This window comes from Oryzias melastigma, linkage group LG13 (genome assembly GCF_002922805.2).
Source record: "Oryzias melastigma strain HK-1 linkage group LG13, ASM292280v2, whole genome shotgun sequence".
In the NCBI taxonomy this organism is placed as follows: domain Eukaryota; kingdom Metazoa; phylum Chordata; class Actinopteri; order Beloniformes; family Adrianichthyidae; genus Oryzias; species Oryzias melastigma.
Window position 1 is genome coordinate 33,248,619 of NC_050524.1, and position 14,818 is coordinate 33,263,436.

Sequence of the window (14,818 nt, forward strand, 5' to 3'; positions counted from 1 at the left end):
CATAGTAGAGTAGCACATATTTTCCAGCACGTTTTCTTGATGAATACAAACATTTACATTAAGTTTTTCATCTACAGGTTTTCATTATTTGTGCAACTTTTTTGACCATGTCTTTCTGCATTTCATCAACTTCTGGTGCCCTTAAAGTTTCTCCTACAAGTGGTTAGTTAATAAAACTTGTTCATTTTGGTAACTTATTTGAGTCCTCTTATTGATAGAAATGTAAATGGTTTGAAAAAGTATTGCTTATAACCAGATTCAGCGGGACGTGAAGAAATTGTCACTTAAGAATTTTACAAATTGTTCACTTGAAACATGAGAATAGTCTGTTATATTTATCTGGGATACACTTTATTTGTCAGAGACAGATATAAAAATACAATTTAAAAAAGCATGTGTGTATTTATATTATAAAACGTTATTTGTATAATGGAGTAAAAGAGGGGTAACAAAAGTTCTCTTCAATATTCAGTAATGGAAACCTGGTTGGTTATGACACAGGTCAATATGTTCCTGTAGGTTACAGCAGATTTTCACACACTCGTTATTTTAACTCATTCTTTCATGCAGTTCAGCATCTGTAATACTGCGTGGACCAACATCATCCACCAAATCAGCAGAATTTGTTCCAAAAATATCTTGTCTGGTTATTTCAGTAATAATCTTCATCTGAATTATCTATGCACAGAGCTATTTTATTCTTTAGCATCCTTTGGTTGTTTCTCATGTCCCACATTATGCTTTGCATGTTTTCAGAATAGAGCAGGTCATTCCCAGTTATACGTCCCAGAGCTTCCATCATTTCCTCCATCACGTTCATCACAGGCTCCAGCAGGATCAGACGGCGGGTCTGCAGCTCGGCCACACTCCCCACTCCACACAGCAGCCCCAGTTGATGGACAGCTCTTCTAGATTTACTCTGAAAGTCTGCAACAGATGCTCTCGTCACAGACAAGGTTTGCAGTTTGAGCTGCGTTTCATGAATCCTCCTGTTGGCCACTTGGATGTCATTCTGAGCTTGAGAGACGAATCCCTCATAGCGAGATACTTGATTAGAGTAGGATGTTATCTGAGATTCACACCTCTCTATTTCACTGCGAGCTCTGTCTACCCGGTCAGAGGCGGAGTTCATGTCAATTTGACCACCAATAGCCATGACAGCCCCTGAAAAAAAGACAAAAATCAGACTGTAATACTGAATATTAAACTTTCTGTTAGTGAATGTTGTTCAGTTAGCAAGGGTCTTCAACCTGCGGCTCCAGATCCACATGTGTCTCTTTTATCTCTCCATGGTGGCTCCGTGGTTCAAACATAAAATAAGTCATGGAGACTGCTGATCCAGCCATGTCGGCCGTCAGAGTCAGCAGCTCCTGATAATGGCTGCTTAACCAAAACTACTTAAAGAAAACAAATAAACAAAGCCTGAAAACTAAGACTACCAAGATCCAACCACAAACTAAAATAACAAAACCCAGCAGTGTAAGACTGCTGAGGACAAAGAGGGGGAAAAGAACATTAAAAATAAATAAAAGAACAATAAAATAGCAGTTTCTTAAAGTAAGGATTGCTTGATTAGCATTTACTTAATTTAGATTAGTTAAATGTATAAATTGATGCTGAGGTTCACATAGATGATAAACTATGTAGGTTTTTACATCCCTGTTGACCTAAAAAAGCTTTATTTGATCAACACTACCTCCAGAATGAACAGATTTTATATGCAAAGCAAAACTTTGGTAAAAAGTTTGATCTTTTATAAGTTAAAAGCACATATATTGTGCTGCACAACATTGGTTTAAAAAAAATCCAATTTTGAGAGGTGCTGCCATGGAACAACCTGCTGCTACCCTCTCCAACCACCAGTGGGAGCGCTCACCTGAGTTTTGGCCTCACCACCTGCCTTCACCTGGAGTCATCATCTTCAGCTGTTTCCCATCATCTCATCACTGCTTCAGTATATAGTCTGGCTCCACACTATCACTCACTGTGAGGTATTGCATGTGTCTCTCTGCCAGCATACCAAGTGTTTAAACTCTGACCCGATCACCTGTTACCTGACCCTGCTTCGTTCGTTCCTGACTGTCTCCTTGCCGCCTGCCCTGACCACTTGCTTAGCTGAGTGGACCCCTAGTGTAGCCTGGCTTCTGCCTGCCTGACTTTCATCAGTAAACCTGCTGCAACTGGAACCAGGTGTCTGCCTGTTTGTGACAGATGCTAGGTTCTTCTTGCTTTTGTTTATGCAAAAAAATAGGCATAATTCATATTTCTCAATTAAATGAATGCAAATCCAAATTTCTAAAAAGCTAAAGTAAGATTATGAGGCTCCTACACGGTTTTGATCAGTAGAAATCTAGCTGAAATGGCTCTTTTACTGTTAAAGGTTGCCGACCCCTGGGTCAGTCGATTATTACACCACTCTATTTACTTACCAGGAATCCATCCCACAACTGGAATGAACATCAAGCCAATTCCAACGTTTCTCATTCTCTCTGCTTCATCTCTTTTCCGTCTCATGTTACGTAGAGTCGCTTCTGCTGACCTCAGGTTGTTTTGCTCAGTCCTCAGATCTTCATTGTAATTCTTCAAAGTAGACCTGTGAGAGTCCAGCTGGAGTTTCAAGTCTTCTAGTTCACCTTCTCTCCTCTTTTTCTGATTCTCTAAATGACTTTGCTCTGCAGTCAGACTCTCAGTCTCCTCATCGAGGTGCTGCAGCTCTCTAACAGCTATCTGCTCTGACTCTTCCAGGTGCTGCTTCATTTCCTCGATCTCTTGTCTGATGTCATCAAACGTCTGACATCCAGGAAGAACGATGTCAGAGTTTATACTGAGGAGCATCTCTGACAGAGTGTTGAGGGAATGGAGTCCTTTCAACAGAGGTCCAGTCTCCCTCAAAGCCAGGGTGCTCAGCTCTCTGTGCTGTGTCTCCACCGAGCTATGAATGCAGAGAAGTAAGAAAGGACAAAACAGGTTAAAAGAGTGGAGAAACAAAAAAAAGGTATGAATGCAACCGTTGTTTTATCTATTATAATTAAAAAAATAAACAATTATTTACAATTGTAAATAAAGTTTTTTTTCTAATAAAAACAATCACAACAGTCTACACCATGGGTGCCCAAGGTTATCATTTGGCCCGTTAAGTGTGGCTGTGGAAACCGAAGGTGTTTTGCAACCGAGGGTGTTGTCTGCAACACATTTAGACAAGAGCTCTTTGAATTACCTTGATTCCTGAACGGTTTGCTCTATTTGAAAAATTCTAACAGTTTCTGAAAGCTAAGACCTTGCGCTTTCTTGTCAATATCTGGACATTACGATAATTTTACCCAGAAGCTCGCGTTGAGCAGTGGAGAAATGCCGAGAGCGGAGCGGTCAAAAAGAGTGTCTAAAAGACGACCATCCTGGGAAATATAACCTTCATGGAGGTTCAGGCAGTGTTAATTTTGACAGAGAATTTTAATTTAGTTTTAGTCATAGTCTTTTGACTAAAATAGGGTTTAGTTTTAGTCGCAATTTAGTCATATTGATTCTATTAATTTTAGTCAAATTTTAGTCGACGAAATTACAGTAGATATTTAGTCGACAAAAATATAGAATAAAGGTAAAGTATTTTAATCACATTTACACCGTATGATCATATGAATAACACGCAAAGATTTGAGTAATTTGTAAAAAAAACAAAACATTTTACTTCACTTTGCTTTCCAAACTTGTCATTTCTGCGAATTCAGCTTCAACAACTTGAAACGCAATAAAAGAAAAAATAAATATAATTATATCATTATAATTCCATCCCGTTTCCAATCAGAAAGTGTCTATTCACACGTAATTTTCAAAAAACCTGCAGCCAGTGCTAGACTTTTTTCTTAGTCGCACTGACCCAGAGTAAAGGGTTAAGGTTAGGATTATGGTTAAGGTTAAACAAGCAAATGTTTCTGAGTGCTGCTGTCTCTGCAGCTCACGGCTCCACCAGGGGATGGGTCAAATGTGGAGAACACATTTCACACATTTAGGAGTGTGACAGTTAATGGGACTTTAACTTAAAAGTTTAATTTTAAATATGTGCGGCCAACAAAAGAAACCCAGCCTTGCACAAACTTAAAATGCGTGCCGGTAATGCAGCAACGGGATCCTGGCTGCACGTATTACATGTGGACAAAACATGAATTTCCATCACATTCTGTGCTGGTCACATGTAAATATGTGTAAATAACTTGTCTTATTATAAATGTCCGAACACAAAAAAATATATATGTTGAAGAGGTAGTCAAGTGTAAAAATGCATAAAAAACATTCACTAGGGAGTAAGCTGTCCAGGACACCTGTGAGGATGTTATGTGTGCTTGACCAGCATGTCTGTGGTGAACTGTAATACCACCGCCGGTCAATAGAGGGCGCTGTTGTCATGTAAGACGTGATGGCGTTGGAGATTAAACCGGTGACTGATTGTGGATCTGAAGAAGCAGCGGGGCTGCTAGCGCTCGGAAATACACAACAACATCGATTTATAACTTTACAAACGTCATGCTGAAACAATAAAGCCAGACTTACATTTAAATGTAAACCTCTGAGCTTCAGAGTTTCACCCGCGTGAAGAAAAGCGCTTCTCTACCGCGCAGTACCGGTGCTAATTAGCTTGGCGAGAGCAACCCCTTAAAACAACTATGTCAGATAATCCAACTCTTTAAAATGGAACAACTGTTGGAAGGGTCGGGGAGGAATTCGGATTCAGCCCAGAACGCTGGAAATAATCGAGTTTGTCTGTATGTTTACCATTCCGTGGATTTCAGGCTGGCTTGTCTGCAAACGTCGTATCAGGTTTTCTGGTGTTTTTGCCTGTGATGTCGCTCCACACAACGTCTTGTTGAGGGTCGTCTTTAATATAACATTTGTCCATATATGTACTTTTCTGTTTCTACCTGGAGTAGACATTTTTCACCTCTATCACAGACACAATTCATTGAATTAGCATCTTCCCAGGCGGGCTGCAGGGCTCTGTGTTCTGATTGGATCGCTCTGCATTGGCTCCCGCCCTCCTCCACCAGCAGTCACTATGATTGGATATCGTCTTCGATCAGCATTTTCGTGTCGTTTTTATTCGTTGACGAAAAAAGTCTGTCAATTTAGTTAAAGTTTTCGTGTCTGGGCGGGAGTTTTTGTTTCGTTTTCGTTGGGTAAATAGTGTCGTTGACGAAGACGATGACGAAAAATTTTCGTCAACGAAATTAACACTGGGTTCAGGGAAGACTTTGAGACCGAAGGAACAACGGGAGGAGACATTTTTTGCGAGAAAAGGCAGGATTGTTCTGTTCTACTTTTATCCAAACAATTCCACCTAATTATGGTGGAATTATTTTATTCTACTGTTTTATTGTTTTATACACTATTTCTTGGCTATGACGTCACTGCTGCGACATGAAGGTTGGTGGCGATATGTCTGTATAACCATCATCTACATTTACACAACAGGAATAAAGTAACACTAAAAGAAAAAAACTAAATAGATGTTTAGTGATGCTATATAAATCACTGTGATCACATACCAGTAATCAGGAGAAATTTGTGGGGGAAAAAAGTCATATTCAAAACAAAGAAAAGTTGTATTTAAAACAGACATGTGAAACGTAAATCAAATGTATTGATATTTTATATTCATCTTGATTTGTGCATGATTTTGTCTTCATACATACATTTCCTTTTGACAGATATCCTGCATTATATGTTCTTTTTAAAGAAGCCTCTCAAAGTTTGTAAAGCGCCAGTGTCCTTGAGGCCAATATCTTTATTACCTGACACTGAAAATCCATTGTAACGCGGTGCCTGCCAAAGATAGTAAACCCCCAACGAAATCCTCCATCCTCGTGTAAGTTGTCTTCAACTCCAAGCTGAAAATGAGGCAAATGTTGTAATTCAAGCACAGAAATAAAAATATGAAATAAAGAAGTCACCATGCTTACATCTCACATGAGGTTTATGATCTGATCAGTTCATCTGTGTCTGAAAAAGCCAGATGTGTCTCTGCTTCTACCAGTTTTCAAAGTTAGTCTAATACTAGATCTGTAAGGAGAAACCTCTGACAGTCTGTGCTGAAAAAAAACCCTTATCTTCATTTAACAGATAGTTCCTAAACTAAAACCAGTTGCAGAACATTAAGCTGCAGCTATTTTTAAGCGACAACGGACATGTTTTATTGAGAATTTAAATATTATCAAGTTGTCTCCTGTTTTTACAGTTTAGTGTTTGCAGTCACAACAAAACACATTTTCTTCTTTTCATTAAAACAAATGTGTTCATACCACAGACAAGTATTTTCAATGCAAGCTTGGGTAAAAGGTGAGAGAGAAACAAAAGAGAAAGTTCTGTAAACATATCCCAAGAGATACTCTACCAACATGAACCCAACAACAGAAAGCCAAATCTTAAAAATCAATAAGTGAGTCTGAAAGTTCAGTCTGACAGGACGCAAAGCGAAAGGCTGATGTTTGATTCAGAAAGAGAACAGCCTTACCAGAAAATGTCCTCGAGCTGCTCTGCTCTCTCTGCTGCTGCTGTGGGGATTTTTTCTGCACCAGATCTCCGAGGCAGGGAGCTGATTTAGAGGAAGTGGGTCTGGGAGGGGTCAGAGGGGCTGTATATGAACATGCTTTTCCTCAGCTAGCTCACCAAAGAAGTCAGCTGCTTTAATGGAAATGGTCCGGGTGGGGTGAGAGGCCTCTCAACAGTTTTTTTCTTTTTTCACTTTGTTAAATAAACCTCCCCACCATAAAACTGAATGAACTCTAAAATTTCAAGAATAAATGATGAGAAGGTCAGTCTGTGAGCTGTTCTGTATTTGAAGCTTCATTCTAAATATAGTACAAATATCCCTTCATATTTAAGTGGAGCGCCCCCTTTAGCCCATAATGTTACAGTGTAGCATGACTTCAATCATTACAGCTGTCCTATACAATGCTACCTACCTATCATGTTAAGAGGTTTTCATTAAAGGGTCTACACCATGATTTTCTTCAGCCTTTCAGAGTGAACTCCATATATATGCTCATATATTTCTGCTGGCACGCGAAAGAATGAATTACTTTTGAAATATGAGTTATTTTTGTGAACTCTTTCCCTACCCTGGCGTAAAACGACTCGATCTCTGAGGCACCACCTTTCACTCATTGTGGGTGCCGCCTGTTATCTGACATCAACCTAGAGAAAAACCACAAAAACAAACATCCACATTTTTGCAAAGATGGATGTGCATATTACGTATCTGCCTTAAGTAGCCCCAGTGTTCACAGAATGTGGATGGTTAATGGGTTCATTTTGCTGAGAAATTCGGTCCAAAAAACGTAAAAGAAGGAAGATGAACATTTCAGGATTTTTTTTAAATGATGAGAACATTGTTCTAGCGCTGGCTGCGAAGGTTTCTGTTCTCTTTGAACCATCATCCGTCTCCATAATCATCATTTTCCTGGAGACACTCACACTTTTCTGTCGTTGCTCAACAATCCACAATCAAACCACTTCTTTGAATCCATCACTCGTGTTTCCACCAGGAAATAGTCTACTCCCTTTCTCCTGCTGTCTTCCCAATGTCAACTGTCCATCTTAAATATCGTGCAGATTCCTCACCAGAATGTTCTTTGGCGCTTGCCACCACACAGAGTTTAAACGCTAAACCGAATGAGCATTTCTTGCATGAAGGTAGCGGACTACTGCTAGCTTAATCCACTAGCTTCACAGAGCAAGTGTGTGTTTGTGTTAGCCTGGGGGTGCAGGCCACAAAGACTCTTCCTTGTAGGGTGTTGTTCTCACTGGTCTATGTCACACAGTGAAAACCCACTTGTTTTTGTGGATATGGGAGGGGCTGCTCCTCCCATATCCACAAAAACAAGTGGGTTACTCAGAAATGGGTGAACGGATCAAAATACTGCTTTGGGGTTGTTTAAAGTGAGATGTGATTATTAAACCCTTAAAAGCTGAAATATATATATTTTTTCATGGTATAGGCCCCTCTACGCGTTTTTCAATCTCAGATGCTGTTGTCACTGTTTTTCATCATTGGGTTCTAGGGATGTAATGATTTCGTCAAGCCAAAATTTGATTCGAGTCACAGTTTAAAGTCATGATTTTTTTTTTTCAACACAATGAATTAAAGGGTATCAATGTCAACTATTTATCCTTTTCTGCCCCTTACATCAAACTGTTTGTTTTTCTAGGGAGAATACATAAACTTGATAAAAAACAGCATAAGCAGATTAAGCCTCAGATCTCCATGCTCTCCTGATGAGTTGCTGATAGTGGAAGACCAAATCTTTGAGGAGATGATCTGTTTTTTTTTCTATCAGGAATGATCTGCTCTGTTTTAGAGGTCCTCTCAGGTGTCTATTTGTTGTGGGGGATGTTCTACAATTATTTTGACTTTCAATTCTTCTTTGTATTATCAATGTCCAGAGTCTCTCTCTGTCTTTCTCTCATACTCAGTTCATGACAGACTGCTCCGCAACTGCACGTGCTCTGCGCACCCCGCCCCTTACCCGCCATGTGCTTGCCCACAGCACCGGATGATCCCACTTTTAATGTAAACAAGCCAAGGAGAGCGGAAGGGTTGCACGTTCCCAGTGGAATTTTAATTAGGACTGTGAAGTTTTTAACAAAAAATCCACATCCTAAATGTCTTAAAAAGCAAATTTTCCTGTTGATCTGAAGCTTTTGTTTCCAAAAATCCCTCTGTGTTGGGCGTGGCTTATGGTGCTGAGCAGTGTAACCCCGCCCCTAATCCCCCCAGACATGCTATAGCAAGACACAGACTTTAATAAGCCCATAAAAAGAATAGAGTAAAACATGACCATTTAGCTGCACTGCAGCAGCAGCACTAGCTGGAGCTCAGAACTGATTTCATGCTAGCACATGCTGATTGTTGAATTCACTTGAACTAGAAATGTAATGAAATGCCAGAATACAGAAAGGGTCTCATTGTCTCCTTTTTGTAATGTGTGCAGCAGTGCTGACGTTTTCAGATGCAGACAAAGGGTTACGTTCAGGAGAACGGTTCCGGTGTCTGGTTAAACCACCCGGTGGATCCTGAGCGGAGCTGCTATAAAGCAGCGGCGCTCCTTACAGAAGCTCACCACGAAATATGTGGCCCAAAAAATCTGCTACTGTCACCTGGATTTTTTATGCATTTTCATTAAAAATCATATTGATTAGTTTGTTGAAAAATGTTCTTCTTGATGTTTTCATAACATTACACAAAAACTTTCATTCTATGTTGTAAAAACGATTTTGTTCAACAATTTTGTGGTTTCCACAGCAAAAGTAATACTTTTTCTCCAGACAGAATTTTCTAGTTTTGCATGATTCTGTGTAGTGTTTGAATACAACATAGAAAAATGACTAAAGAAAGGTAGTGTCATATAGCAGTGGTTATGGTGTTCACAATGATACCAAATAAGCGAGCAGGCAATCTTTCATATTGAAATGTAGCCACGAGGGGGCCCAAGCCAGGGTCTCATTGTGCCGGTCCCAAGCCCGGATAAATACAGAGGGTTGTGTCAGGAAGGGCATCCAACGTAAAATCTTGCCAAATCAAATATGCGAATCAGACCTACCAAATCCATGCCGGATCGGTCGAGGCCTGGGTTAACAACGACCGCCATCGGTGCTGTTCACCGACAGGGTGCCGATGGAAATTGGACTACTGTTGGTGGAAGAAGGAGAGGAGGAAGGCGGGTTCGTAGGGAGAGAGAGAAGAGGAAAGTCACTAGTGTTGGACTGAGAGTTGGGACTTTGAATGTTGGAACTATGACAGGAAAGGGTAGAGAGTTAGTGGACATGATGCAGAGGAGAAAGGTAGACATACTGTGTGTCCAGGAGACCAGGTGGAAAGGTAGCAAGGCTAGAAGTTTAGGAGCAGGGTTCAAGTTGTTCTATCATGGTGGAGATGGGAAGAGAAATGGAGTAGGAGTTATCCTAAAGGAGGAGTTTGTTAGGAGTGTTGTGGAGGTAAAAAGAGTGTCAGATAGAGTGATGAGTCTGAAGATAGAAATGGAGGGTGTGATGTTCAATGTTGTTAGTGGGTATGCCCCACAGGTAGGATGTGAGCTGGAAGAGAAGGAGAAGTTCTGGTTGGATCTTGATGAAGTGATGATGAGCATCCCTGGAAATGAGAGAGTTGTCATTGGTGCAGATTTCAATGGTCATGTTGGTGCAGGAAACCGAGGTGATGAGGAGGTGATGGGCAGGTTTGGTATCCAGGAGAGGAATGTAGAAGGACAGATGGTGGTGGATTTTGCAAAAAAGATGGAAATGGCGATAGTGAATACATTCTTTGAGAAGAGACAGGAACATAGAGTGACCTATAAGAGCGGAGGTAGAAGCACACAGATAGACTACATCTTGTGTAGACGGTGTAATCTGAAGGAGATCAGTGACTGTAAAGTAGTGGTTGGTGAGAGTGTTTCCAGACAGCACAGGATGGTGGTGTGTAGAATGACTCTGGTGGTGAAGAAGATGAAGAAAGAGAGGGCAAAGGCAGAGAAGAGGACAAACTGGTGGAAGCTGAAAAAAGAAGATTGTTGCATGACTTTTAAGAAACAGTTGAAACAGGCTCTGGGTGGTCAGGAGGTACTCCCAGATGACTGGATAACTACAGCTAATGTGATCAGGGAGACAGGTAGGAGTGTACTTGGTGTGTCATCAGGAAAGAGAGTTGATAAGGAGACTTGGTGGTGGAATGAGGAGGTGCAGGAGTGTATACGGAGTAAGAGACTAGCTAAGAAGAAGTGGGACACTGAGAGGACTGAGGAGAGTAGACAGGAGTACAGGGAGATGCAGCGTAAGGTGAAAGTAGAGGTGTCAAAGGCCAAACAAAGAGCTTATTATGACTTGTACGCTACGTTGGGTAGTAAGGAGGGAGAGACTGTCCTGTACATATATATATATATATATATATTAGAGCTGTCAGGCGATTAAAAATTTTAATCACGATTAATCGCATTGTCCAGAGTTAACTCACGATTAATCGCAAATTTACATGTGGCCTTTTTTTAAGGAAAAAAAAATGTGTGGTTCGTGGAATTTAGTAGTTCTACATTAATTATGAAAACAAGAATGACAAAATTAATAGTTTTCATCAGAAATACTTTATTTTGTAACATTGTATTGAGATAAACTTTCTTAACAATAAAAGGCTGTAACATAAAATGCCTAACAAAAGCCCAAGTGCAAGTGAAGGGCATTTTAAATTCAAACCTTCAATCAACGTTCAGTAAAATAAAATAAAAAACATCAAAAATAAAATTTCCATAACACTTTCATGTTCATTTTTTGTCAGGACCAAATCTTTTCCTCCTCTGCTGAATTGCAGTAATAAATGAAATAGAGATTTATCATTTCCAATGAACTTTTGTTTTTTAAAACATTAAAGACTGAGAAAAGCGGGATACACTGTGGATAGTTTGACAGTCTGTTACTGCCGCCGCGTTCTCTGGCTGCAGCTCGATGCAGCGACGTGTCCAGCGGAGCTCACGCCATGAATATGCCGGCAGACAGACCACTATGCTGGGGTTGGATCACGATTAAACCTCCAGAACATTTAAAACCTCCCCCGGTGAGCTTGCTGTTCGGAACGTCGGGGTCTGCAGCTCTCGGGACGCGGCGCCGGACGCGAGCCGGTACCACCAGACGGGTACTGGACGCGAACAGAAGCCATGTTAGGGTGCAGGAGCTCTCCAGGTCCTAGCGCCGGCCGGTTTTAGCTCGCTGCTCGGTGGTTGGAGACCCGCCAGTGATCTAGTGAGAGCACCCTGTGAGTTAAAGGGCGGGACGCCCGCGCGCGGTATAGAAAGGCACGTATGAGAAAGTCCGCGATTAATGCGTCAAAAAAATTGTCGGCGTCAAGCACATGTCAGATTAATGCGTTTTTAATGCGACAAATCTGACAGCCCTAATATATATATATATATATTAGGGATGTCCCGATCAGGTTTTTTTTGGGCCCGATCCGATTCCGAGTAATTTGATTTTATGTATCTGCCGATACCGAGTCCCGATCCGATACTTTTATAAGACATTTAAAACATAAATAAATTGAAGAAACAGATTAGTGTTGTCCCTCATTTATATTTTAATAACCTTCTTTTATCATTAAAAACTTAAATAAAACACTTCTGTGAAGTAGCTTTAATAAACAAGTAAAAATAGAGCAAAAAATACAATTTTCTTGTTATATAAGTGATAATTAATCATGTGATAAAGTTTAGTGACTTTAGCTTTAAAATCTTTAGAGCTATTGAACATTTTTGACCAAATGTGATTCCTGTCCTCAATTTAAATTCTTAAAAATAAATTATGACTTTATTTTAGCATAAAATGTGATGAGTGTTCATGAATAGCTGATGTCATTATTAGTTTTAATTTATTAGTTTTATTTATTTAGTTATTTTTAAGATTATGTGCTTATTTTTGAAGTTCTTAAGACATCACATTTTTGGTTTTATTACCACAGTAGTTAATTTTCTTAACTGTTATTTTTCTGTCAGACAAATAAAACAGGCATATCAACGGACAGCTCAGGTCCTAAGGAGTTAAATCACGGCGCTAGCATGTAGCAGTTAGCAGCTGCTGTTTAGCCATCTGTCTGCAGCATGAAGAGCTTCACATTAAAAAGAAAAAAAATACTGTCTTTTTCTGTTTCAATACCTTTAGAAGTTGTTGTTTGAGTTATGACAAACCAATAGAGACATTTGCTGTCAGTTTAAAGCGTTTTTAAAAGAGTTGTTGGTCCCAGAAGTTAGCTTTCTAGCTAGCTTTGTTTACAAGTTAGCCTTCTGCTTGAGCTGCTGGCGTTTTCTGCTGCGTTTTCTGGTGATGACATTTTGTGATCTTTTCATGACATGCAGACTTGGAGTGGAGTATTTATCCGTACTGATAAGATGAAATATAAAGCTCTGATCATAATGAGAATAAATAAAATATCCGATCCTGATCGGACAAAGGAGTCCGATTCCGATCGAGTCCCAAATCACGTGATCGGCCCCGATTTCCGATCACGTGCACAAAATCCATGATGTAAATATGTTTTTATTCATGTAAAGTGTAAATTATGTATATGCTGTTATTTATCCCTTTCAGATAGAATATATAAAATTAATGGTAAAAGACCTAACTATTAACTATTCAGTTTTTAACTCTACACATTTTAAGCTTTTTTTCTTCTTAAACACATTTGAAGTGAACAACACAAAACTCTGCAACCACAACCCAAATATAAATTAAATTGTGCAAAAACCACTAAATCAAGACTTTTATTCACATTGACATTAAGAAAGACAAAAGAGTTTCAGCTTTGTGGATGTCATCTGATTTCTTCTCTCAGTGATGATCTGCTCTGTTTTAGAGAAGATTCTCTCAGTTCTCAGGTGTCTGGACAGGTTGATTGTGGAGCCATAAATATATACAGAATAGGGCTGCCACAAACGATTATTTTAATAGTCGACTAATCACCGATTATTTTTTATGATTATTCGACTAATTGGGTCATGGATGTAAAACACACATCTTAACCATAATTAGATTTAAACTAACTAAAAACAAGATATGTTCACACTAGCCTTACCCCAGATAGAATGCCGTAAAATTAATTTGACTATAGAAGACACTAGTGACAATACCTGAAGATGCTGATAGCCAACTAAAATATGAGTTAAAGGCCAAATTAGCCAAAAAGGCGTAGCCAAAACAGCTAGCATGTGGCTGAAATATTAGCTAAAGTCCAAAATATCCTAAAAAGAACAACAAAAAAGCCAAAGTTAGCCAAAACAGCTAGCATGTAGCTGAAAAATTACCTTAACACAAAAATGGCCTGAAAAGCAAAAACAAAAGCCTGAATTAGCCAAAACAGCTAACATGTAGCTGAAATATTAGCTAAATGTCTAAACAGCCTAAAAACCAAAAAAAAGAAAAAATCCCAAGTTAGCAAAAACAGCTAGCATGTAGCTGAAATATTTGCTAAACTCCAAAATAGCCTAAAAAAAACCTTAATAAATGCCAAAATAGTCCAAAAAGCTAGAATATTGCCAATATAACTTTCAACTTTACTTCACTCTGACTCCACATAATATAAAGCAACGAATACTCGACTATTAAATTAGTTGTCGACTATTTTAATAGTCGACAACCAACTAACTAACTAACTAACTTTAATAGTTGTCGATTAGTCGACTAATCGTGGCAGCCCTAATACAGAATATATATACATATAAAGTATTTCCTGCAGACTGTTCCTTCATACTATCAAGAAAAGTCAAATGATTCCTGTTTTTATCTTCTTTTTCTTTTCATTTTCTTTACATTTTGTGTTGATGTTTTCTCTCTATCTCTTTCCCTATTTGGCTCTTGCGCTGCTGAACGTGTAAGCCCCTCCCCCCTCCACCCGCGTGCACTTAACCCAATGCATCATGGGGGCTGGAGTCCATAAACTCACGCAGATGCTGGCATACTGTCATTTCTGAGCTTCATTCTTTTGTTCACTTTTTAAACTGTCTGACGTCGGATCCCGCTGGAAGCTACACCGCTAAACACGAGCTTTAGCTGTTATTTTAGTTGGAACTGAGAGACTTTATGAGCCGAATCAGAACAAGGAAGTGAGGACATTAACCACTTCTGATTGGTCAGATTAATGACATGTGATCAAGCCTCCAACAATGATTGGCGGAGACAGTTGAAGGGGGAGGGGCTTTTCTAAAAGCTGAGTTTGAGACTAGTTTTGCGGCTGGATTGCGGTAACATCATTCGGATTAGTCATTTATAGAATCAAAGAAATATTTCTTTTACCATC

At 39.5% G+C, this 14,818-nt stretch overlaps 1 protein-coding gene across 1 annotated transcript; it reads right to left on the reverse strand.

The window, feature by feature from the left end:
* Positions 1-334: 334 nt before the first annotated feature.
* On the reverse strand, positions 335-6,843 carry LOC112142085. Its single transcript, XM_024265339.2, has 4 exons — positions 6,503-6,843; positions 5,784-5,879; positions 2,430-2,932; positions 335-1,164 (listed from the first exon to the last, which is right to left on the reverse strand). Exons 2-4 carry the CDS (start codon positions 5,849-5,851, stop codon positions 653-655), a joined length of 1,083 nt encoding a protein of 360 aa, XP_024121107.1. The 5' UTR covers positions 5,852-5,879; positions 6,503-6,843; the 3' UTR covers positions 335-652.
* Positions 6,844-14,818: the final 7,975 nt, after the last annotated feature.